At 37.5% G+C, this 27,625-nt stretch overlaps 1 protein-coding gene across 1 annotated transcript in view; it reads left to right on the plus strand.

Annotated features, from left to right (window-relative positions):
• The window catches only part of SLC44A3 (solute carrier family 44 member 3), a 44,438-nt gene that overhangs the window by 16,038 nt on the left and 775 nt on the right, over nt 1-27,625 (plus strand). The window contains exons 10-15 of the mRNA XM_081946297.1: nt 2,971-3,136; nt 15,242-15,398; nt 17,585-17,668; nt 24,130-24,267; nt 25,073-25,309; nt 26,395-26,490. Coding sequence (XP_081802423.1) covers nt 2,971-3,136; nt 15,242-15,398; nt 17,585-17,668; nt 24,130-24,267; nt 25,073-25,309; nt 26,395-26,490 — 878 coding nt within the window. The remainder of the gene's footprint in view (nt 1-2,970; nt 3,137-15,241; nt 15,399-17,584; nt 17,669-24,129; nt 24,268-25,072; nt 25,310-26,394; nt 26,491-27,625) is intronic.

The following is a 27,625-nucleotide window of genomic DNA, read 5'->3' on the forward strand; positions in this document are numbered from 1 at the left end:
TCAGTAATGTTACATCAACTCTCTTTGCTACATAAATATATCATTTTTCCCTGATGATCAAGAGTTATTAAAATTTTCCCAAGGTGTGGGACAAGGTGTCCCCAAATTGTCTCAAGGGCTCTAGAACCAAGCTGGACCCTACATTGATTGTTACCTGATTATCATAGATTGGCTTAAGTTGTCATGTTATCAACAGCATATCCTAGCCATGTGTATTTTCTTCTCTTGGTCTCCTGTTATTTGACCTTAAGATAGAAACTGCATTTCCTGCAAAAAGAGAAAATAGTTGGGATTAAGGAGGCTTGGGTGTTTATGGTCTTAAGTCAAGATGTTAAATTGATGAACCCATAGTTCATCAATAGTATAGTATTGAATTAAGGAAATTTAATAATTTTAATTCTATAATTTAATACACCTGCGAAGGCAGTATTTTGTTTCGACTATGGAAATAAAGGAGAGGGTCAGAAGTCCACAGATCATATAGGTAAGGATTAGTATGAGTACAATTGTATGAGAATACAATATCAATGCAAAAATTAACAGTCAGCCAACTAAGTGCCTCTTTAGTACGAAGAAACAATTATTACTTAATTTTGTTTCTATTTGCAAAACTTTAGAATGAAAAATTAGTTGAAAAACTATTCAGTTGATGTAGATACATCCCCAAACCTTCCCAAAAATTTTAAAAAACCATAGGGATAAAGTCACAATGATGCTCTTCTGTTATCAAAAATTTGCAGCTGAACAGATACGCCCATTAGTATTGTTTTTGCTATATGAAATTTTCCTCATTTTCCCCAGCTTATTAAAATTACATTGTGTGAGATAGATCTTGATCCATGCAGGTTAGTTTTATATGCTGCCGCTGTGTCCCTCTCCAAAAGGAATGCCAATGCTAGGATTTAAATACCAAATTTAAATAATAAAACCATTCTGCAAGAATAAAAGCCACGAGGGAAACTATTTGTTGATATTTAAAAATGACTCTAGAATACTCTATGGATTGAAGTGAAGCATTATAATTATTTTATTACAATCTGGGAATTATTAAGATAATGAAAATAGGGTGATTTGTAAAATAGCATGGACATTTATTGTCCATATTACAGTGAAACCTATATCTATGTAGGTTTCCCTGGCAGATACCATCCGGCTGAAAAAAAATGTGGACTTTGATGCACAAAACTAGTCATTTGGTGGGTGTGAGCTTTATCTTCAAGTGACCTTGCTCTGATCCAATCCAAATCTAATGATGATGCTGGTTTAGGTTTCAGGATTCAAGTAGCTCTGGACTCAGGGCCCACAAACCTAATGGATGTTGTTTGCTCCTTGTATGAGAATCTAAGCCAAACCATTGCTTGAAATGGGGGTTCTGAAATATAACATTAAAGCTGTTCTTTATGTTCTACCACTTAAACCTCTAGTACAGGGGTGGCGAACACGCGGCTCTCGAGCCGCATGCGGCTCCCGGCCAAAATGAATGCGGCTCTTTGCCTCTTATCATTATTTTGTATACTGTGGCTCTTTGCCAAGTTTGGATTTTGTCCCTTTCGGCACTAAACCCGGATCGCGCGCTCCCTTTCGGCGCTAAACCCGGAAGTACGGTCTTGCCCCACCCCTGGCGACGTGACGACGCTTGCCTGCGCTCCACCAGCTCGGCTGGGAACGGAGACGTTTCTCTGCTCAGCAATGTCTTCAGTGGAGTGGTGGCAGCCTGGCAAGCTGAGCCTGCGTCCCTTTCAGGCGCTCCGCTCCGCTGAGGAAACGTCTCCGTTCCCAGCCGAGCTGGTGGAGCGCAGGCAAGCGTCGTCGCGTCACCAGGGGCGGGGCAAGACCGTACTTCCAGGTTTAGCGCCGAAAGGGAGCGCGTGGTGTGGCTCTCTGACTCTCACAGTTTAAAATTTTGGCTCTTTTTGTCGAACTTGTTCGCCACCCCTGCTCTAGTAGGTACTTTAAAATGACTATATAACACTATTGTGTTATGTCACTCTAAGATGGAAATACAATTAGTAGATATGTGTGACTGAAAAAGAAAATTAGCATTATCAATGGTCATGTGCAGTTTTCCTTTAGCTGACCTTAACTATTGTGTTGTTAGATTACAAGGAAACACTTTCTATAACCTTGAAAAGACAGCTGGCTAACCTTTATATGTAGGAGTGTGACTTGAAGGTCACATATTTCCTAGACAATGTGCTTCACTTAGAATACTAAGTGAAAGTTTTTTTCTCTTTCAGTCCCTGCCCAGGCATCAATTAGGAAGCAGTTAGAGCTTCTAATTCATAATGGACACATTTATGTCTGAAATTGATAGAACGGTAACAGCCACTAGATCTGTTAGAAAGTTTTTCTTGTTTGTTTTGCATTTCTTTCCCAGGGTAAGATATTCAGGGGGAAAAAAAGTACAACATGAATACATTACCCTTTTCTCTATGTCTGTATTTTCTAGTACAGATGCATATTCTTGTCAGCTTTTGAAATCTTTTTAATTTTATAAATCTTTGTTTTCTCTCCATGGAATGTTGAGCTTTATGTTAGCTGTATTTAATATCTTAAGTTATAATTGATACAGGCAGTTCTTATTTAATTACCATTTCGTTGCTATTTCACTTCACCTAATAGTTATGAGAGGCCTACCTATATAGGTACAAAGCTGTCTCAGCATTTTAAAAGTTTATAATTGTAGCTCATTTTGATGTCACTTAAACATTTTGTGGCTGCACTTCATTCCTTTTTAAAAAATCTATCCATTTTTTTTTAATTTTAGTATAAACATCGTGTTTTAGTCTGACATTTATCTTTTTATTCATTTTTATTGTCGATTGTTTTTTATCTACAATCTGTTTCAAATATTTTCATTACAAATTGTTTCTAAAATATAATAAATGATCAGTTGAATAACAGCTGGGTAAGCTAAAAAAGGACAGTAAAAGAATACTGATTTCTATTCTTTGTGCCTTAAATTTATAGGCAGTGTGCAAGTCATTCCAGGAGGCCAAGTGAAATACAAAATTCGATTTGGAATCCGCTACATGTGGTGGTATCATTTACTGGGGCTTATCTGGACAAGTGAATTTATTCTAGCATGTCAGCAAATGACTGTAGCTGGGACTGTAGTTACTTGCTTCTTCAACCGGTATGTACAACAATCTAATTGCTAAAAACCTTGTTTCTTAGCTTGCTTTTATTGTATTTTTAAGAGATTTTGGGGGGGGGACGGGGGGAGGGAGATCAAACAATCCTGTAAGCATATATAAACAAGCCCTCTTGAAGTCAGTGGATTCCTTTCCCTGTAAGTAAAACAGGATTATATAATTATTGAGGAATGTGATGAGAGCAGTTGATCTTTATTGGTTGATGTTCTATTCTGTGAACTAAGTGGCTTTCTTTCAAATCTTACTTGTCTCATTAATTTAGTGGCTGCATTCATGCCTAACACAATGTATAATTTAGTAGTACATCAACAGGGTTCAGACTTCTGGACTTTCCCACACTACTTATGCTATTCTGGCATGACTTTGGAGAAAAGATGAGAAACGTTTGCTGTTTTTCAACTAATAGTAGTTTTACATTGGATATAAATTAGAATGGGCTTTAAATTAATGGTTTGTTTTTATCCAGAAAGCTCAAATCTTGTTTGTAATCCAAGGTTGTTATTAAACCATAGTTAAATGAGTGCAGATTGTGATGTGTGTGTGTGTGTGTGTGTGTATCACAACAAAACCAGCATATATATATATTTATCAGTACAAATACAACAACATATATATATATTGTTGTATTCGGGTCTTTTCCCGGGTAAGATTGAGATTGTCTTGGCAACGTTTCAGCGAGGTCTCACTCGCCATCTTCAGACTGGGTTTTGGGCTTAAAGTGTGATCGGAGCTGCTGTCTTTCTATAAATCTTGGTGGGGGGTATGGAGTACTGGCTTTGTTTCAGTAGGTGAAGTGATTGGTGTGTGGTTGTATCATAATTGGTAGATTGGTGCTGATTGGTGCTGCCTATGTGTACATTGTTGTTTCGTGTTGTAATGGCCTGGGTGGTGGGTGGGGCTCGTTTGTTGACTAGGGCTGGTTTCCAGATGTTTGGTAGGCAGGAGGGATCGTCACGTTTATTCATGTTGTGGGAGTGTTTCTCTATTTTGATAGCTTCCATAATTATTCTCTTGTTGAAGTGTTCTGTTTTGGAGATTAACCTGGTTCCTTCAAAATTAATTTCATGTCCTGTAGCCTTAAGGTGCTTGAAAAGGGAGGAAGTTTTTTTCTTTTTTTCTTACTGCATTCTTGTGTTCTGCAATGCATGCATTTATTCTCCTGTTCGTTTGTCCTATGTATGTTGCAGGGCAGATTTTGCATGGTATTTCGTAGACTCCTTGGTTTTCTAGCTGGATTTTGTCTTTGGGGTTTCTTAAGATGTTGTCTATTTTTTGGTCAGTGTTGAAGGCTGTCTTGATATTCTGTTTGTGGAGAATTTTGCTGATTTTATCTGTGGAGCCTTTGATGTAAGGGAGGAGGGCGATGCCGTTGTCCTGTTCTGTGTCTTGGTTTTTGGGGGGAGTCTCCCTTTGGATTAGGTTGGTAATTGGTTTTTTTTTTTGGAATCCGTTGAAGATTAATTCGTTTGTGAGAGTGTGTAATTCAGTTTTCAGGTGGTGTTTGTCGGCTAGGCATTTGATTCTGGAGATGAGGGTCTTGGCTACAGAGTTGATCTGTGCAGGGTGGTGATGGGATTGTGCGTTTAGGTAGCGGTTGGTATGTGTTTTTTTCTGGTAGATGGTGTGTCCTAGGGAGCCATTGGGGTTTTTGTAGATTAGGACATCCAGAAAGGAAAGTTGGTTGTTTGCTTCTATTTCCGTGATGAATTGTATTTTGGGGTGTAGGCTGTTGAGATGTGTGAGGAAGTTGTCCAGTTTTCCTTTCCCGTTTGGCCAAATCATGAAAGTGTCATCAACATATCTAAGCCAGAGTTTGGGTTTGTGTTCAAATTTATCTAAGGCATTAGTTTCAAAATGTTCCATGTATAAGTTTGCGATGACGGGTGAGAGGGGTGATCCCATGGGTGCTCCTTCTATCTGTTTGTATCTTTGTCCATTATGGATGAAGTATGTGTTGGTTAGGCAGTGGTTGGTCAGGTCCAGGATGTGTTTAGAGGGGTTGTGTTTGTTCTGGATAGCTATCAAGGCTTCTTTTATAGGCACTTGGGTGAAGATGGATATGACATCGAAACTCACGAGTAGGTCGCTGGGTGGTAGGTTTTGTTTCTTTATTGTTTCTATGAAGTGGAGTGAGTTTTGTACGTGTGAGGTAAGGGATTCTGCGTAGGGTTGGAGTTGCTTGGAAAGGAATTTGGCAAGATTCTGTAGAGGTGACCCTATGGAGCTGACTATGGGTCTGAGTGGTGTTCCTTACAATACAATACAATACAATACAATACAATACAATACAATACAATACAATAGCATAGTTGGTAGGGACCTTGGAGGTCTTCTAGTCCAACCCCCTGCCTAGGCAGGAAACCCTATACCGTTTCAGACAAATGGCTATCCAATATCTTAAAGACTTCCAGTGTTGGGGCATTCACAACTTCTGGAGGCAAACTGTTCCACTGATTAATTGTTCTAACTGTCAGGAAGTTTCTCCTCAGTTCTAAGTTGCTTCTCTTCTTGATTAGTTTCCACCCATTGCTTCTTGTTCTACCCTCAGGTGCCTTGGAGAATAGTTTGACTCCCTCTTCTTTGTGGCAATCCCTGAGATATTGGAACACTGCTATCATGTCTCCCCTAGTCCTTCTTTCTATTAAACTAGACATACCCAGTTCCTGCAACCGTTCTTCATATGTTTTAGTCTCTAGTCCCCTAATCATCTTTGTTGCTCTTCTCTGCACTCTTTCTAGAGTCTCCACATCTTTTCTACATCGTGGCAACCAAAACTGAATGCAGTATTCCAAGTGTGGCCTTACCAAGGCATTATAAAGTGGTATTAACACTTCACGTGATCTTGATTCTATCCCTCTGTTGATGCAGCCTAGAACTGTGTTGGCTTTTCTGGCAGCTGCTGCACACTGCTGGCTCATATTTAAATGGCTGTCTACTAGGACTCCAAGATCCCTTTCACAATTACTACTGTTGAGCAAGGTACCACCTATATTGTAACTGTGCATTTCGTTTTTGTTGCCTAAATGTAGAACCTTACTCTTTTCACCATTGAATTTCATTTTGTTAGAATAGTGCCCAATGTTCAAGTTTGTCAAGATCCTTCTGTATCTTTAGCCTATCTTCTGGAGTGTTGGCTATTCCTGCCAGCTTGGTGTCATCTGCAAATTTGATGAGTTCCCCATTTATTCCCTCATCCAAATCATTGATGAAGATGTTGAAGAGTACTGGCCCTAAAACAGAGCTTTGGGGTACTCCACTGCATACCTCCCTCCATGTAGATGCAGTTCCATTGAGGACTACACGTTGAGTGCGGTTCGTCAGCCAGTTACGAATCCATCTGGTGGTGATGTTGTCCAACCCACATTCTTTTACTTTATCTAGTAGTAGGTTATGGTCTACCTTATCAAATGCCTTACTGAAGTCCAAGTGAACTATATCGATTCTTTGTGTATCTTGTGGAGGCCATAGAGTTTGGGGCATCTGCAAGAATTCTCTGTGGGGATGATTCTTTGCTGGATCTCTTCACTGATGGGAGAGGCTTTTATTTTGGATTTGGTGGTTTTTTCCAGGTAGGTGGTGGGGTCTCTGTTTAGAGGTTTGTAAGGGGGGCCTTGGAGTAGGTTGGATAGTTTGGCTTGGTAGTCAGATGTGCTCATCGCCACTGTGGCGTTACCTTTGTCTGCTGGGAGAATGATTATGTTGTTGTCTTTCTTCAGGTTGGTGAGTGCTATTTCTTCTTCTTTCTGTAAGTTGCTTCTGGGTGGATTACTGGAGCAAAGGACGTTGCTGACTGCCAGTCTGATTTTATTGGCTTCATCTGGGTTGATTTTGGTGAGTGTAGCTTCAACTCCACATATGATGTCTTCAGTGGGAATGCGTTTAGGGGCAACTGCAAAGTTGAATCCTCTGGAAAGGACCTCGTTTCCTACTAGACCAAACCAACCGGGACCTACTCACTCTTCACCTCAAACTCGGCAACAAAATCCACCCAGCACTCTGGGACAAATCGAAAAAACTAGCCCTCTGGAGAGCTGAAACAGAAACCTCCTACAAGACAGACAAACACACCAACAAACTCCACAGACTAGAAAAACAACAGAAGCCCAACCCCCCTCCACAGCAACTCAGGAAACAAACAGTACACAACATATCAGACAGAACCCTCACCACAGCTGAAATCATTGTCCTTTCCAGAGGATTCAACTTTGCAGTCGTCCCTAAACGCCTTCCAGTAATCCACCCAGAAGCAACTTACAACAACAACAAGAAAAAGCACTCACCAACAAGAAAAACAATTACCAACCTAATCCAAAGGGAGACTCCCCCAAAAAACCGAGACACAGAACAGGACAATGGCATCACCCTCCTCCCTTACATCAAAGGCTCCACAGATAAAATCAGCAAAATTCTCCACAAACACAATATCAAGACAGCCTTCAACACTGACCAAAAATAGCCAACATCTTAAGAAACCCCAAAGACAAAATCCAGCTAGAAAACCAAGGAGTCTACGAAATACCATGCAAAATCTGCCCTGCAACATACATAGGACAAACGAACAGGAGAATAAATGCACGCATCGCAGAACACAAGAATGCAGTAAGAAAAAAAAACTTCCTCCCTTTTCCAGCACCTTAAAGCTACAGGACATGAAATTAATTTTGAAGGAACCAGGTTAATCTCCAAAACTGAACACTTCAACAAGAGAATAATTATGGAAGCTATCGAAATAGAGAAACACTCCCATAACATGAATAAACGTGACGATACCTCCTGCCTACCAGCCCTAGTCAACAAATGAGCTCCACCCACCACCCAGGCCGTTACAACACGAAACAACAACGGACACACAGCCAGCACCAATGAGCACCAATCTACCAATTATGATACAACCACACAACCAATCATTCCACTTACTGAAACAAAGCCAGCACTCCGCAGACACCCCACCAAGAGTTATAGAAAGATGGCAGCCCGACCACGCTTTAAGCCCAAAACCCAGCCTGAAGATGGCGAGTGAGACCTCACCGAAACGTTGCCAAGACAATCTCAATCTTACATGGGAACAGACCCGAATACAACAAGACCAGCATATATACAGTATATATAATTTAAAAGAATATAAAACTAACAAGCTTATACAGGGTAAGGAGAAGAGAGAAAGGAAGAAAAAACAAAAGTTAGAAAATATGAGGAAGCTTTTGATTTCCTCTGCTCTAAAGTTATCAAAAAAAGCTTACTTTTTTCTTTTACCCATTTTTTCTAATCAAATCAACAAATCATAAGTGCATTCTTTTCTGTTTCATGAAAAAAATCTGTGAAGTGTTTCCAGTCAACCATAGATACTATCTTTGGTTTCAATAATACTTTAATCTTCAAAATCTTTTGAATTCATTATTATTCATATCTAAAAGTTTTTTAGCTTTTTCACATATCCTCCAAATGATAAAATGTCACTTCACATTGTTCACATTTCTAGCAAACATTTGAAACACCTTTATACATTCTAGATAATTTTGGTGGTGATAAATGCCAACTATAAATCATTTTATAAAATTCTGTTTTAATATTAGAGAATAATGCAAATTTCAGTACTTTCAACCACGTATTTTCCAATTGATTCATTTAATATATAATAACCAAACATTTTAATCAATTTTATCAAATGTTCTTCTACTTGTTCTTTTGTCACATATTTCAACAAAAGTTTATACATTTTAGCAATAACATTTTAATCATTAATACATAGTTCTATTTCAAACTCAATCCTATGTTCAAACAATCAAATCTTTTATTCACTTCAGATACTTCTGATAATTGTTTAAGAAGACCAGTGATAAGTAAAATTTTTATTGCCAAATCTTCTATGTTTATATTTCACTTTCTTTGAGAAAATTCTAGTATGATAAATTAGCCATTCATGTTTACTTATCATTTCTCATCTAAAATAATTGCATATTGTTTTGAAACATAACAAGAATTAGTAGAAAACCAAAGTAGATGCTTTTAACTTACAAGTGAGAATTCAGACTCATAAATAATACATGCAGTTATTTAGAATTACCGGTAAATCAATCAAGCTTGCTGTTTCATTTTGAAATAATAATATTTAACTAATCTATAAGATTTGTTGGGATTATGGTGATGTGGCATGGTTCACACATAACATTAAACAAGAATTTATTTTTTGGCCATGGTTTTTTGAATAGGCCATAATAGCTTGGTTCACAGTAAGCCAAAACAAATCAAACATATTAGAGCTTAATATTAAGCATAAACCAGGTCACTGAATGCACAGCACATTTAATATCTTAAAAGAGCTATATAAAAGCTTAACAAAAATTAAAAACCTAAATTATTTCTAATGGTCTGTTTAATGTACGATAAGTTGCTTGTTTTTTTAGCATGTGTATTACATGTGTGTATATCTATTAGAGAGTGAATGTGTGTGATAAGGCTCTATGTTTTAGAAATTCTATCAAAATGGAATAGGGAAATCAGTGCCTTTGGCATCAATTAAGCTACAATCCAAGCAACGGTTTGTTGAGTTTCAGCCTGCAAGAAATTATACACAGTTCTCCACTTACAACTATTCATTTAGTGACTATTTGAAGTTACAGTGGCACTGAAAAAAGTGGCTTATGACCATTTTTCACATGACCATAGTAGCATCCCCATGGTCATGTAATTAAAATTCAGACACTTGACAACTGGTATGTATTTATGATGGTTGCAATTTCCCAGGGTCATGTGATCAGCATTTGCCACCTTCTGACAAGCAAAGTCAATGGGGAAGCCAGATTCATTTAACTACCGTGATACCAACTTACCAAGTGCAGTGATTCATTTAACAACTGTCTTGCTTAGCAAAAGAAACTTTGGGCTCAATTATGGTCATATCTCCAGGCCTACCTGTACTATCAGAAGAATTTATCAGATAGCAGTCCCTAAAAGCTTCTTTTTCATTAAATATTGTAAATACTGAAATATTCTGGCTTCACAGTACTCCAGTGTTTCCATGAAACTTTGAGATTATCCACAATTAGAACTGGAATTCTGATTTTTATGTTTTACTATTTGGTTAATAGCACAATGTGTTTTGAAACAATACATTTAGATTTTCTCTTGTATTTCTCATCCCCTTGCATAGGTAAACAGATTTGTGTGTTTGAATTAACTTTCCTGGCTTACACAGAATAGTTAGTCTGTAGGGAGTTGATTTGTTGGATTAGGAATATTAGGTTCATTTGACAGGTGGTTCTGTCTTTAAATATTCTTACGTGGCACAATAGCTCATTCGTAATCACCAGTCAATCCCAGGAGTGGGAATCACCAGTCAATCCCAGGAGTGTAAACTAAGTTTGGGAAGTAAGAAAAGATGCAAAAGAGAACCCTGGTAAAGTTTTGTTGCTATTTGTCTGCTTCCGTACAAAATGCCCTAGGGGTTGAGCTCATGCATTACAGAATCACTACTTCATAAGTTTCAGTTATTTTTATAGCAGGGATGTCTCACCCCTGTTAGATATGAAGGATTTTGGTTAAATTCTTTCCACTTCATAATTTTCATAAAATGTCAACATGGTGTAATTATTTTACTTTCAGTAGCTTGGTGAGGAGAGAAAGAAGGAATTCACACTAATTATATCCAGTGATGCGTAATGTTTTTGCTTTGTTTTGCTACAAAATATGTAATTTAGATTTGTATTCAGTTTGCAAAGAAATGTAAATATTATGTCTTGTGTCTGAAAAAGAGTTTCATTTTTCAGACACGTTCTTTTTAGAACATAACTAAGGATTCTGAGCATCTACACAGGACAAATACTGCTTAAGATACTTTTAGAACACACAGAATTATAGAAAATTTTTCATAAAACATTAATTTTTAACACTGCATCCTTTAAATCCTTTTAACCAGAATGTATAGGATAAATAATTTCGGACTAGTTTCGGCAAGAAATGTTGATTTGACCAATATTTCCTCTAATGAATACCTTTCTGTTTTTGCCATTTGTTTGAATCTCTTTCAAATATGATTGCATCATGTCAGAACTAAACTTGACTCTCTTAATACCACTAATAATTGTAAAAGTTACACAAGGGGTGTCCAAACTTGGGAACTTTAAGACTTGTGGACTTCAACTCCCAGAATTCCCCAGCCAACCATGCTGGTTGGAGAATTCTGGGAGTTGAAGTCCACAAGTCTTAAAGTTCCCAAGTTTGGACACCCCTGAGTTACACGATAGGCGTTTGAATTGAAAACCTTACACTTCCAGAGGGAAATGTGAAGTCCCCCTGGTGTTGATCTCTCTTCCTATTATTTGCATTGTCAGCGTGTAGAAAATGAGATGAATCAATATAGTAGAACAATGTTATAAATATAGAAAAGAAAAAAACAACAATGTTATTCACATATTTTGTGGGAGGGACGTGAACAAGAACTTTGTTTATCAGTCTGTATAAAGCTTTCCTTTTTAGCTAGTAAACAGTTACAGGAAACTGGAGAGACTTTAGTTTTGCAAATCTGCTTCCTTACTATGCAGTCCATTAGTCACTCTCCTCTTTTCTCCTAAGCAGAATTAAACTGGGGAGGGTTGTGAGATTACCTATTGCAGGAGACATCTGTTTGACCTAAAACAATAGTAATGAAACATGCTTTGTTTTTAAAAAATTTTTTTTGATGAAAGATGCATTCCTTAAAAACGGTAATGAAAACAAGGGATTCAGATAACAGTATGCTATATATATAGTTTGTGCAAATAGGCTTTGAATATTCAAATATATAGCTAGAATTTTACTTTAACAGATAATACATTTTTGGAAACTTGATTGTTTGGCAGAGTACTTCAATAAACATGCACCGAGGTGCAAACTCAGCTATCAAATTCATTGATTCTCGGGGTGGGGGGTGGGGAGGCTCTTATCCTATATCACCATTTCTAAAATGTGAATAGTATTCTTCCCAGTATTATTTTGTAGCAAAAGCATTGCTTGATTGTTAAGGAGGAAAATAAGCACTGTATAATTCTCTTCTACTAAAATCAGTAGTAGAAATGCTGGGCGCTAGCTTTAAACTTGTAAAGTTGCTGCTATGGGATTAGGTACCTCTCAGACTTAAACAAAGAGCAAACGTCACTAATGTGTTTTTAAAAATTGTAACAGCAAGAACAATAAAGCGCATATAAGAGTAGTTGTGCTATATCAATCATGAGGACAGTTTAGGAAAATGTTGCTAAAACAGCAGCCCCGAAGCATTTTCTCAAAGTGGTGTTTCCTTCAATCCCTCTTAAATGTCATACAATATTTACATGATTGCACTACTAGAAACACCATGAGAATTGCCCTAGTTTCTAGCCTCAGCATATTATATGACCTTGAATCCGCAATGCTGGAGAAGATTATATGTGTCAGTAGACCAGCTGATGGCATTCTTTAAGTCCCTATTATTTTTGCTAAAGATTGGGTGCTTTATACCTTTTGTATATTTGGCTTTATTTTAGATACAAAGAATAATATAATAGCAGGTCTTTTCCCGTTTTTCCTTGCCAAGAAAGAGGCAAAGAAATTATTGGTTAGAATCAAAGAATTTCTAGACCTTTTCCTAGACATTTCAGAACATTCGGTTTGTGCACCTTAATTATCTAATCTTACAAGTAAAAGGTAATCAAGCAAAGACAGTTTCTTCTTTTAATGTCTGTAAGAAATTAACTACTAATGAATGCATAATCCCTCATATATATCAAATATTGTACACTTGGTTTCTATACTAATTTAACTATGAAATCATAATACCTTCAGATGTTACATGAAATTTCAAATGTGAGTGCTTATTAAGAGGCATTTTGATTTATCTCCATTGAAGCTGAGATTTTAAAAAAACTTATTTCAGACAGAGAACCATTTGAAATATGTTAATAATTATTGTATACAAAAATCCAGTCATTACCCTTAAATAGACTTGTAGGCTGGATAACTAAAATATATGCATACCACTTTTATGGTATTTCCTATTGAAAATACTGAAACACAGGAAAGCAGTACAGCCATTTAGCTGTAGTGTAGCAGTAAGAAATTTTTGTGGGTCCTTGGGAATTTATGTTAGAACAGGCATTTTAGTGGGTGTTCTTTTGCCCTGGCAAAATAAGTTTTCTTGAATCTAGTTTAGTTAACTTCACTATGTTGCAGTATTCAGTATTGGCTAAATAGGATGGTGTTTAATTCTAAATTCTGGTTTTTTTAACTTTATTTAATTTGTTTTTCTTTTACCATTTTTATAAAAAATATTCTGAAAGGCTTCACAAGCAGCGGGCGAGTGCGTGAAGCTTCATTTGCGCATGCACAGGATTAGGTTCCACACATGAAACCATCCCTGCCCCCGCTGTTATTCCATAGAGCCAGAAAGGTTGGGGACCACTGCTTTATAGCACTCTAAGCTGTTTATAGAGTCACTTATTGTCTACAACGATCTGGCTTCTCCTTTTACCAACCTCAGAAGGATGGAAGGCTGACTCAGCCTTGAACCGGTCAGGATCGAACACCTGTCTGTGGGCAGAGTCAACATGTAATACTGGATTCTAACCACTACACCACCAGGGCTCATATTGCTGCTATTGTTGCTTTCTTTTGCCACAGTCAGTCTATTTCTATTTGCAGTCTTTGTATTTCATGATTTTATTCAGTTCTTTCTCTTCTGTTTCATGTTTCCAGATAATACCATGACCACTTTCCAAACATTTTTGTCATTCTTGTCAACAGTTGTTAAGTCTGGGGTATTATGTGGCAGGTGCTGCCTGTTTGAATTCTAAAGTCCTAGAGCACTTCTTCATTTTCTATTACTCTATTTTTCTGATGTATTTGGAACATTCCATGCTCACCTATTTTCTTTTGTAAATATTAAATTTATTGCAAGGATGAAGGGCATGTTTTCTTAATTATTAAATTTATTTGCTGCCCATCTTGCTATTCAAGGTGACTCTGAGAAGCTCTTTCCTTCTATTTTTACCACAACAATAGCCCTGTGAGGTGAATTGTACTGAGTGGGAGTGACTGGCTCTCACAGCTACCCAGTTGTTCATGACTAACGTGAGATTACTTGATGATAGGTGCAGTGGAAATTACACTAGTTGGCATTTTCTCTCTTGGCTTGGCTGTTTTGTCTTTGCATATGGCTACTTTCTCTCTCTTTTCAGCCTTACCATGAAAGCTGTCTGTAAAGAATAGATTTGCCCCATGATAATTTGTGTGGAAACAGTAAACCTTCGACAGTCAACTCTCCTGCTTTCTCAATCACTGCTAGCTATCTAACTTCACTCCAAGGCCTCTAAATCTGCCTTAACAGGTTTTCATATATCTTGAGGTTTGTTTTCGGTCTGTTGAAAAAGGGGAAGAATATTAGTATAATAGGAGTATACAGGTAGACCTTGACTTCTGACCACAATTAAACCCAAAATTTCTGTTGCTAAGTGAGACATTGGTTAAGTGACTTTTGCCCCATTTTATGACCTTTCTTGCCATGATTAAGTGAATCAGTTTAGTTGTTACGTTAGTGACATGGTTGTTAAGTGAATGTGGCTTCCTCATTAACTTTGCTTGTCAGAAGGTCACAAAAAGTGATCACATGACCTTGGGACACAGCAACAGTCATAAATATGAAGCATCTGAATTTTGATCATGTGACTATGGGGATGCTACATCAGTCGTGTGAAAAATGGTCAAGTCACTTTTTTCAGTGCTGTTGTAACTTTGAACAGTCACTCAATAAACAGTTGTAAGTCGAGGACTACCTGTATAGTGTAACTTCTGAATTGACAAATGAACAGAAATGATAAAATGATACAAAATGTAAGTAAATTAAAAGTGCTGTTTTATTTATTTATTAACAAAATGTATATGGTCGCCCAATTTACTCTTAGTGACTTTGATTTTTTTGCAAGGATAAAACTCCAGTTCATACTTGGTGTATTGGAAAATGGAGTACTGTAAACACTTGAAAGTATTTCCAAACTATTGGAAGAAGATTCTGATAGTTATATTGTGTTTATATTTCATTTTCTGTACAGTTTTTCATGCTTGCTTATTTTTCGTTGTAGAAATAAGAGTAAACTATCAAGTCATCCAATCCTGTGTTCTGTATCAGTTCTTTTTTGTTATCATCTGGGAACTGTTGTGAAGGGGTCCCTTATAATCTCTATCATGAGAGTCCCAAGGATTTTTTTATTGTCTGTTTATAACATTCTGAAAAACAAGGTAGGCTCCTACTTTTGATTTCTAACACTGCAGCATAACAATTGGGCAAATAAGTGTAGAAATGTAATATCTAAGTAAGGAATGCAAATGCAGTCTTTCTTTATTTGCTTACTTTTATATTGGACTTTATTACTTAGCCTTATCTCAGCAGGCAACAACTTAAAAAGCAATAAATTCCATTGTAACAGATTTACTATGAAAAGCATTCATATCCTCATGATTTGCTCCTGATCCCTGATAGCTAGAAAAAAATACTGCACAAACTTAGGCTAAGGCTAACTATCTTTGAGGGGAAGATGAAAATGTATATTATGAGTGAGTCAGAAATGGAGGGTATGTGGATTGATGTTTCAACTTTGTTCGTAAGGTATCATGACCCCTTGAGTGCTTAAGTTTCCAGTGAGACAAAATGAAAGAAATTTCCAGAACTTCATATATTAAAATGGAAGGCTGACAAGTATGCAATATTAGGTTTATACGCATAGATCAAATTAACCAGAAAGTAGCAGGAAAATGTGCAGGCTTTCATCCTTCTCATTTATGTTGTCCTTCATGTTGCTATAATTTAGGTGTCAAGGAAAGACAAGTATGCTTTGATAATATTTTGCAAATAATGATGTAGTTCGATTGGTTGTATCATTGTCACAAATCAAAACTAGTTCTTCCCCTTCATCATTGGCATTTTCCATAAGTGTAAATGATGGAATTTTAACTTGGGTGGGGGGAGGGGGGAGAGCAAAGGGAGGATTAGACATTTGCTTTTCCTTCTTGGTAATTTTGGCCATAATCGGGGTACTCTGCATCTATTTCTTAAGGTTTTAAAAAACTTAAGTGGGAGAGCTGCTGGACAGAGCTCATGAAGTTTACTTGGATGCCAGTCAGGAAGAAGAGGGCCACAACCCCCACCCACCCCCAGTTACGTAACCAGAACACTTATGGTTGTTTGCAAAATCTTGGATGAAGTTTGTGACATTTCTGCTGAAAACCAGCAGTTCTGGTTTTTGTCAGAACTACACCCCCATAGCAAACCTCTGTTTATTTAATGAACACAGTGTTCTTTTTACGACTCCTGCATTTGCTTAACAACTGCTGCAAAAAAATGTAAAATTGGGTTGATCACATGAATGACCTGTGTTACAATCATTACTTGTGACCATAATGGGCAGACTCCATTACGATCCTAACTCAAAAACTCCCTTTAGTGTTTTAGATACTGTATTCTTTATTCTGGTTCATTAGCAAATGAGTGAAATGATTTGTAGACGAACCAAAATTATTCATTATATATTGCTGGAACTTTTCAAAGATCCCTTAAATGTATTTCAAGAATAACTGTGCAATTGTTTACATTTCTATATAGTGTCCTATCATCAAACTTTTCTGATTTCTGATCAATGATGTTCCCATTATTAAATCTGACTTTACTTCACTTAAACATACTTAAACATCCTATCATCAAACTTTTCTGATTTCTGATCAATGATGTTCCCATTATTAAATCTGACTTTACTTCACTTAAACATAACTTAATTGCTTATCTTACTTCCTCAGAAAGAAGCAATAAAATAAAAGATGTTAATATTGCAGAAGCACCTTAGAAAAGAAAAACCGTGCAGTGAAAAGGGAAAAAAGAAGAAAACTTCTCAGTGAGAAAGGGGAAATGTTATATATTATAGTTCAAGGCTTATTATTAATCTAAAAATTAAAACAGAAGTCTCTTTGGTATCGCTGCAACGTAGACGCATATCTAGTTTGGGTGATGAATGGTAAAGAAGATTATAACTCTTTGAGGGAGACAGAGAGGACAGAAATGTGGAAAAATAAATAAGTAAAATTAATTAATTAATTTATGTCAAAGAAATTGTACACTTGTTGCTGAAAATGGTTGTGATAAGGGAAAATTACATTTGAAAATCCTAGGTATGTATTTCCGAGATTGAAAAATATCCTGTATTTCTAAAATAAAATAAAACACCAAAGCTGCTATTTATCATTGCAGGAACTTTAATTCCAAGATTCCAAGGTCCTTTCAAGCTACTTCATGAATCATGAATATAATTGATGAATATGAATCTTGTATTCTGTGCATGGGAAGTGTGAAGTGTTAGAAGAATCTGAAACACTTGTTTTTTTAAAAATTCTGGCATCTTTGATAATTAATTTACAACTTGTGCTTTTTTCCACAGGAGAATGTATGTGCAAGGTGTATTTTCAAATGCTGTTTTTGCAGTTTCTGGTGCCTAGAAAGATTTCTTGGATATTTAAACCAGGTATATTATATAAATTGGATAATATCACATGCATAAAAATGAAAGTCACATGAAAAAGAAATGCTATGCTGATCAGTAATGTTTCCAAGGCAGTTACTATCCCAGTTTTGTAACAACGCGCAAAGAAAGATGATCTTTATTTAAGAACCCTTTGCCCCTTTCATTCCAGCTGATTTTATAGAAAGCATGCAGGACTGTGCTTTAAATCTTAGCTGAAATAAATCACATTGAGTTCAATAGGCCTATTCATTGGTACATGGGAGGTAGAATAATTACTGTGATTTATAACGACCGATTTAACTAATGTGACGAAACTAGAATGCATCTAAATCTTATTATTTCATTCTGCCAGACATAAGCACCTAGTGAATTATAGTCCGCAAAATGCGAATATAATCAGCTTCTGTAAAAATCTAAAAGGAAACTCCTTCATTGGAATCAATGTCATTCATGGCATTATTTCTATCATACCCTTAACTGTTCTAATCTGGGAATATATAGTAGTGTTCCATACATTTTTTTCAGGTGTGTTTCCCCAGAATTATTTTACATTTTGGTGGAATACACATTAATATAGTGATATAATTATTGCTTTGAGTCCTGATTTTTACAAGTGGGCAGATTGGTTTGTTGCAGGCCTTCCTCTTATTTTGATCAAAGTTTGGTGCTTGCCATTATTTGATATAATAGGAAACATTTTCATGTTGCTTTTTCTGGCGGGAAAGAAATTAAAATCACTGAGGCAGCATGTTCAGTATTCGTGTGAATGAAACATCATTTCCTTCTCTAATGCAATAAGGAAAGTAGGGGAGAGGACAATTGGAAGATGAAGGCAAGCTTAGAAGTAATTTTAGCTTATATCGTGGAAGGCACTGTTTTCAGTTGAAGCTGTAGAAATGTTAATTAATATCTGGCCATATGATAGTTGTTAATAATAATAATAATAATTTGAATTTATTAGCCGCTCCCTTTCCAGGCAGGACTCAGGGCGGCGTACAATGGAGCATATAGAACATAAAGCATGTGTACAAACACATAAACATACATATATACAAAGACACACATGCACGGAGGAGGTAACAAATTACAACATTTTGACAGTTAAAAATCACCATTAAAATACCCCAATTGTAAGAAACCCAATGTACAATTAAAATTTAAAATTTAAAAAGACAGTCAGGAGGAGTGAGAAAAATTACGGTTGAGCCAGGCCAGATAATTGAAAGAGCTGTACACGGAAGGAGCGGAGATCGGAAGTAATCCTGATGTCACGGGGGAGGTCATTCCACAGGGCTGGGCCCATCACAGAGAAGGCTCTGCTCCTGGGTGTCGCCCCCCGACACTGTTTGGCGGACGGCACCCGGAGAATTCCCTCTCTGTGTGAGCGAATTGGTCGTAGGGATGTGTGGGGCAGGATGCGATCCTGCATGTAACTAGGCCCTGTGCCATGAAGCGCTTTAAAGATCATAATCAAAACCTTGAAACGCACTCGGTAGACCACAGGAAGCCAGTGCAGCTCGCGCAGGAGAGGTGTTACAGGGGAGTATCTAGTCCTCCCCATAATCACCCGCGCGGCCGCGTTCTGGACCAACTGTAGTCTCCGAGTGCATCTCAAGGGAAGCCCCATGTAGAGAGCATTGCAGTAGTCCAGGCGAGACGTCACTAGCGCATGGGTGACTGTGCGTAGGGCATCCCGGTCCAATAAGGGGTGCAATTGGCGCATCAGGCGGACCTGATGGAACGCCCCCCTTGCCACGGCTGTTACATGGTCATCCATGGACAGCCGGGCATCTAGGAGGACGCCCAAATTGCGCACCTGTTCCATGGGGGCTAGTTGCACGCCCCCGATGGCCAGAGATGGAAGCACCTGGTTGAACCGGGAGGCCGGAAGCCACAGCCACTCCGTCTTGGAAGGGTTGAGTTTTAGTCGGTTGCCATCCATCCAGACCCGTACGGCCTCCAAACACCGGGACATCATTTCGACGGCCTCATTGGGGTGGTTCGGGGTGGAAATGTATAGCTGAGTATCATCAGCATACAGATGATATCCCACCCCGAAACCACGGATGATCTCGCCCAGCGGTTTCATGTATGTGTTGAACAGGAGAGGCGAGAGCACCGATCCCTGTGGCACTCCACATGTGAGTGGCCTCCGGGTCGATCTCTGCTCCCCTGCCAACACACGTTGCGTCCGGTCAGAGAGGTAGGAGCCAAACCACCGTAAAACGATGCCCCTGACTCCCAACCCCTCTAGCCGGTGCAACAGGATACCATGGTCGATGGTATCGAACGCCGCCGAGAGATCTAATAGGACCAGGATAGAGGAACAACCCCTATCTCTGGCCCTCCAGAGATCATCAACCAATGCGACCAAGGCCGTCTCCGTGCTGTGCCGTGCCGTGTTATACAGGGCAATAAACTGAAACAGTGGGTGGTTTGTGTGGAGGAGTGGTGCTTTTTATAAAGGGGTTCCAGCTGCTCTCCCCATCCACAAGTAATGACTTTCATGGCTTGGGGATGCTTCTAGATCCATCATCATGGGACTTTATGTACATATATGGCATGATATAACCACCTAATTTGACCATTGTAAATTGCACAATTTGAGTATGCCTTTAAAAACTTGGAAACCACAGTTGGTCCAAAATGTATGGCCTCCATGTTTTCTGGCTTCTGCCATTAGGACCTTATGATACCTAGTTTGCAGATCCTGCATTGTTTACCAGATGGTTTCTGGATACAATTTAAGGTGCTGGTTTAAGCTGGTTTATGGCTGAGACCGTGGATATCCGCAAGACTGCCTACTCCAGGGGTCAGTAACCTTAAACACTCAAAGACCCTCAAAGATCCTATTTAGAAGCCCCCCCCCTCCCCGTTCAATTCTGGAGCCGAACGGAAGTCCGGGTCCCCCACCATAGAGTCTCCTCCTAGCGCGGCGTCCTTTTTCCACTACCTATCCTAATCGAAAGCCCTATCAATTGTGTAGCCGACTAGCGACAGGGAGCCGCAGCAGAGGGATAAAAGAGCCACATGCAGCTCTAGAGCCACAGGTTGCCGACCCCTGGCCTACTCTAAGCAGTACCAGCCCGATGAGTTACATCATTTAATCTTGTTTTCTGAATTTTCTATGTTGCTGGAAAATTTAGAATTTGCAGAACAGGTACTGAAGCTGGAAGACATGAAAGAAAACACCAGGACTGCCCATAAACTGAATCCTGTTTAATAAAACTTTTCCCAATAATTACTGCACCAAGTTTTCTTTCAAATCCCAACCTGGTGAATCCAAGCAGTGGGGACTGTCTCTGGAATCTGAATCACAAAGGGGGATACTTTAATTAGGCATACTTTAATTTATAGCCCTTCCATCTGCCCCTGGAGTTGCCTAGCTCAGGCATCAGCAAGGGAAGGTTACATATTAATGGTGATTAAATGTCTGGAAGGCATCGGGGACCCTCTAAGACAAAAGAGGAAAAAAATTACCTACTTAAGGTTAGAGCAGAAATTTGTTACCTTGTAGGTTATGTATAATTTTTTCCTGCTTCTGTTCTAGAGATACAATTATTTTGTTCTCTCTTAATTTGAGGGGTTGCTTATTGACAACGCTTAAAGTCAGTCTATCATATATATATTATATATTTATGTATATTTATTAAATTTATAGATTGCCCCCTCTCCCCAAAGGGACTTGGGGCGGTGTACAGACCACAATAAAACAATATACAACTTAGATAATTATAAATACCCATTAAAACAAAATATATGATAGGCTGTACAGTTACATTTAAAAATTAAAATAACCCCAAAAATCTATCCCTAAACATTTAAAATTTAAAATATAGGCTAGAGGGACACAAAGCTACAGTTAGGCCAGGCCAGCTAAGTTAAACAGGTGGGTCTTAAGTTTTTTACGGAAGGAGCGGAGATCAGTCGTTATTCTAATGTCGGGGGAGGTCATTCCAGAGGGTCGGGCCCATCACCAAGAAGGCCCTACTCCTGGGCGTCGCCCGCTGGCACTGCCTAGTGGACGGCACCCGGAGGAGTCCCTCCCTGTGAGAGCGAATCGGCCGCAGGGATGTATCAATTTATGAGTACTTTGGGGAGCTGTATTGTCTGGTATTCTTTCCAGTGTCATACACTCCAAATAGCTCTACTTTCTGGCATCTCTACAAACTCGGGGAAGGAACATTTAAAAGAAGCCACATTATGCAATTAAGAACTGTCCATAGGTGCATATGTTCACATTGTACGCAGGGGACAAGACAAATAATCCGGCTATTTCCAGCTAAAGCCGTTTTATTCCCTGCGCGTATCTGAAAGAGGTTGTGTTATTATCCCATTAATATTTCCTTTACTGCTATTAAAAAAAAAACCTACTTCCTTCTACAGCTTCCATCTGTCACAGTCTCTGGATCATTACTTTTTTCATTTTGCTGCACCATTAGGTCTCTAGGAGAGCTCTCTACATAGTGGGAAATGGCCAACCACTCTAAAAATGCAGACAGGCTGTGGATTGGATGCTGGGCATAGTTGTGTGCCTGGTTTGTTTTCGGTTTCTTTCCAAAGAAGATTCTGTTGCTACGGTGCTCTTCCTCTCACTGGGATAATTTTTAGAATCTTAGAATGGAAGATAGAATTTGGCTGTGACGCAAAGTAGCAATTATTTTTCACAAGTAGGATTTTTAAAGTGCTGGACCTGTGCCATATAGCGTTTCTCATGGAGCTGTCAGGTCAGTTTTTCCAAGACCTTTGACATTCTGTCTGTGTTGGGAAGTGTAGACGTATTTTTTCCTAAACATTTTCTTCGCCTATTAAACTTGAAGTATGTAAACAACCCTGTTCCTTATTTATCTGTTTCTTTGGTTCCCATGCATATTAATGCAAAAAAACCAGAGTGAAATCCAGAGTAATTTACTCTGAAATATAAGCTGTCAATATCTGAAGCTTACTTTTTTGTGATGTTCCCTTAATCAAGATATTTAGTTTATGATACATAAATTAGAGAAAGATTTAAATCTTAACAAAATATCCTTAACTTAGCCAATTATTGGGTGAATCAATGTTTGTTACTTTCAGTGTTTATCTTGACTGCTGCTTCAGTTTACAAAAGATTGTACTTAAGTATTAGTTCTAGAGAATTGTAATTATTACTAGATAGCTTTTTAGAGTTCAAGGATTTGTATGCTAGGATTTATTTATTTATTTATTTATTTTGCTTTTCTTGACTTCTGACTATGCACACCTGGAATCTGCTCCCAAGGTTGGGAGCCTGAATTAGGATGCAGAAGGCAATTAGAGAGAAAAGAAAATTAGTTTAAATGGGAAGAGATCCCTTGTTTGCTGTTTCATCCTCTGCCCCGTTCTATAATAAGATGTTCTCAGTCCTTGGGAGTAAATTGCAAGCAGTTGTATTAGGAAGAAGACAAAACCCCCACAAATTTCTTTTTTTTTTTAAATCATCCCTTGTGGAATGAATAATATCTATTAAAGCTCCATGTTGGAATGTATTTTTTTTAAAGTACTAAAATAATTAAGTTGAGCTGGTTAATAGTACAATATTTTAGATGATGTTTTTTTCATTTTGCTGCTCCATTAGGTCTCTAGGAGAGCTCTCTACATAGTGGGGGAGATTGGGTTTTTTTTATTGTTGATATGTTGTGCGTATCCTATATTCAGGAAGTCATTGTCATATTACCCCCTATGGCAGCATAAATATTATGTAGAAGTTTCATGGATTACAACTGATTTCATGTATGTGTGTTTTACACTGTATTATTTTGGTTTGATTTATTATAGACATCTGGATTTATATTTCTGTATTAATATTTCCCAACTCTCTGGTGAAAATAAATCATTGTGTACATTGACTTAATTTTCATAGGTTCCAAAGGACTAAGCACAGGAAAAAAGTAAGAACAGAATATTAATCTTAGGTTGTTGAAGGATGTATTTAAACAGATGCTGAGAGGATTTTCAGTCCCATTCATGCCCACAATCAGAATTTTAATTCCAAGCATTAGAAGACTACACATTTCTTTTTAAGAATAATCTTTGCAGACCTTTTCTTTTTAAGAATAACTTTTGCAGAGTTGTGTACTTATTAATATGCCAACATGAAATTTCTTCTTTTAAAGAGGACAAGAATGGCTCATTTTTCACTACATAAAATAAGGATGTTTATAGCTTATTGGGAAAAGTAATTGTAGACTTTTGGGTGTTCCTATTTATATGCTTAATTAGTTTGGTTCTTGAGGAATGAAGCTTACTGATCTCCACACTTCTAAATAAACTAGAGAAAAGATTGTCCTCATATTAAAAATATTTTTAATTGAATGATATGTAGGATTGGACAATTAGATTAAAAGTTATGCAAGTAATTTAATTTCCACAGTATGATGAATTTAGATATCCTATTTTCTGTCTTGTTACTTCTGCTATTTTACCAATTAATGTTCTGATTGCAGAACGCATATGTGGCAACTATCATAAATGGGACAAATTTTTGTACCTCGGCTAAAGATGCCAGTGTTATTTTATCAAAAAACGTAACTAACACCATGACAATCAACTGCTTCAGTGACTTTGCTGTCTTTCTTGCAAAGGTAAAACTTTATTAACCTTTTCCCCCTCATTATAAATCCTGTTTAGTCCATATGGTGGATCAGTCAAATTCAAGGTTAAATTCAAATTTTATGGAAATTAAATTGTTCTCTGGAAGCTAGTAAATATGTACGATATCCATGACCATGTTTAGGACTTGATTACTGAGCAAGCAAAAAAGTATTGTTTGGGTTGGTAATTGTGTCAAAGTATAGTGTGCATTGGGGTGTTATGTTAGTTTTGGATCCCCCTATTGGCAGAACCCTCTCTTAATTTTTTTATTCATCTGATCGTTACATATGTTTATAGCCAAATTAGACCTACAGTTGGTACAGACAGGTGTTGACGGTGGCATCCAGTGGGTCCCGCACCACAGTGTAGCCGCTTCCATCACTATGGAAATCTGTGACTTGGGGGGGATGGGGAGTTCAAAGAAGATAACCAGTTGTTCAAGTGATGGGAAGAAGAGATGCCTCTTCATGGGAAAGCCAGATTCATTCATAAATAAAACAGTGAAGATATTTTCTTCAGTTAAATTAAAGCAACATATGGCAGGACTGAAAGGCCAAACAAAAGAGAAAAAAATAGTCGACCAATATTTATTGAGACAACGTAGAAGGTTTAGGTGAAAATGTCCCAGCAGATTTTTTTAAAATAGTCATAATCTTAATACTTATTTATTTATTTAAATTTATATGTCGTCCATCTCACTATCCAAGCAACCCTAATACTAAGCATTTGCATACAGTTGGTACCTTCTTTGGATGAGTTACCTTTTAAAACATATTTGATTTTATCCTGATATAGGTGTTCGTAGCATGTTTCACCGTTTTTGGGGGCTTGATGGCATTTAACTACCACCAGGAATTAAAAGTTTGGGCCTTGCCACTGCTGCTGGTTGCTGTTTTGGCTTATTTCATTGCCCATAACTTCTTATCAGTATTTCAGACTACAGTGGATGTTCTTTTCCTTTGCTTTGCTGTTGATGTAGAAACAAATGATGGCTCTTCAGATAAACCCTACCTAATGGATCAAGATTTAATGGTAAGCACTCCCAAAAGCAGTTTATAACGCCTTAATTCTTTAAAATGAGGTAGTTCTGTCAAAAGTTGATAGTAAACATTTTTAGGAAACACCTGCATTCTTATCGAGTTTAGTGTTCTATTTTCCAGTTGAAACATGGTGAAAGGTGAAAAATATACTGTGAAACGTATTCCACTTTCTAATAGGAGTTTCTATTAGAATGTATTCTAGATTTTTAGAGTTGAATAGATGCTTCAGTGATATAAAGGTAAACTTCAAGAATGTTCCCTACTAAACTATAGCTTTAAAAAAGCCCATCAGTCACAATTGTCACAACTATTTTCTTCTCATCTCATATTCCTTTAAATATTTTCCCCAAAAACTAAAGCTTACTATTATACTCTAACAGAATTTATTTAACGTTTTTCAGATAATTGAGCCATTTTTTATTAGAACGGTTTAAAAAATGTATTAATGAAAAGATTTTTCCTGCTGATGTCAAATGCTATGTCTTTATAGACTAGGCATTTAACGTGATTTTCTAAACATCTGTTTTAAACTGCATGATAATTGTGGTGCTAAATAGCATTAATTACATATAACTCCCATTTAACCAGAGGGAGGTGGGATTTCTTTTAAGTATGCTTAGGATTTCTGATTTAAAGCCTTACCCTATGCTCTCAAAACTATAGATTCAATTATATTTAACCTATAGATTCAATCTATAGGTTAAGAATTCAAGAATCATTCTACCTAGAACTGTGGCTTAATTATATATTTTCTATATTGATGGAAAGTTATCTTAATTTTAAATTTGTGCAACAAAATATGTCATATGTACTTGTTTTGTAGGACAAATAAAACAGCATTTTATAGGAAATTAGTTGTTACTGTTTTTGTTTCATGTATTCTTTTACCCATCAAGAATACATAATTTCATTTACTACAGGATATATGTTTCATCCCAGAATACAAAGAACTTTTGGTTAAAATTTAGTAATGTTAAAATTTTAATATTGGCTTGACAATCAATTGATTTGAGGTTGCTCAAATAATAATAGTATTAAATATAATAAGTTTGGATAATGCATTGCTATTATTTTTAGAACTTTGTCTATCAGAACAGCAAGCTTGCAAAGATCAAAGAAAGAAATAGAAGAATATTTTATAACAATGAATACAGCATTGAATTGCAGCTTGTGGTAAGAGACAAACCAATTCTAAACATCAGGTGATACTGCTGATTGCCCTGGGTTGCACTGTTCTATTATAGCTAAACATTTGATAACAGAAACCCCTCAGTCAAATGTGGGTCAGTAGCAGAGAGGAGAATCTGTTCTTATATGTGGTACAGGTGGTCCTCGTCTTAACAACCGTTCATTTACTGACCGTTCAAAGTTATAATGGCACTGAAAAAAATGACTTATGACCATTTTTCACACTTATGACCGTTGCAGCATCCCTATGGTCATATTATTTGCATTCAGATGCTTGACACATTTATGATGGTTGCAGTGTCCCCGAATTATGTGATCACCCTTTGCGACCTTCTGGCAAGCAAAGTCAATGGAGAAAACAAATTCACTTAGCAACCATGTTACTAATTTAAGAACTGCAGTGATTCACTTAACAAATGTGGTGAAAAAAGTCATAAAATGGGGCAAAATTACTTAACATTGTTCTCACTTAATGTAAATTTTGGGCTCAATTGCGATTGTAAGTTGAGGACTTACCTGTATTACTTCCCTTCATCTGAAATCTGGATGGAACAGAACAGTGATGGCAAACGTTTTCGGCACTGAGTGCCCAAACCGGAATGCGCATGTTTGTGCCAGACCCTTGGAAACCCAAAGACCAGCTGAGTGGAGCACATACACGCACCAGCCACCCAGTCTTCTGGTTTCCGTTGCGGTGGCCAGCTAGATTTTGTGCTTGCCGGAGTGCCAAAAAGCCAAAGACCGGGTGGCCGGCACGCACATGTGTGCTCGTGCCGGAAACCAGAAGAGCCGCTGATGATGGTGCACGTGCCCACAAGGAGGGCGCTGCATGCCACAGGTTCGCCATCACAGGAATAGAACATAGGTGTATGTTTTAAAATAAATTGCTCCAGTGTACATTTTTAACCAGAATGACCAAACCTAAGTATCTGGTAGAAAGAATTCACAGTGGGATGAACTGGAAGCAGAATTCCTTGATTTCTGGGGATTTTGAAAGTTGTTACTTGGAAATTTATGAGAGATATATTAATACAAGAAGGCAAAAATAACAAGATTCCAGTAGTATCAAGTTGTTAAAATTAACACTGCTATGATCACTGCATTGCTGGCTGCATTAATC

Source organism: Natrix helvetica (assembly GCF_964273705.1).
Source record: "Natrix helvetica genome assembly, chromosome: 3".
Lineage (NCBI taxonomy): Eukaryota > Metazoa > Chordata > Lepidosauria > Squamata > Natricidae > Natrix > Natrix helvetica.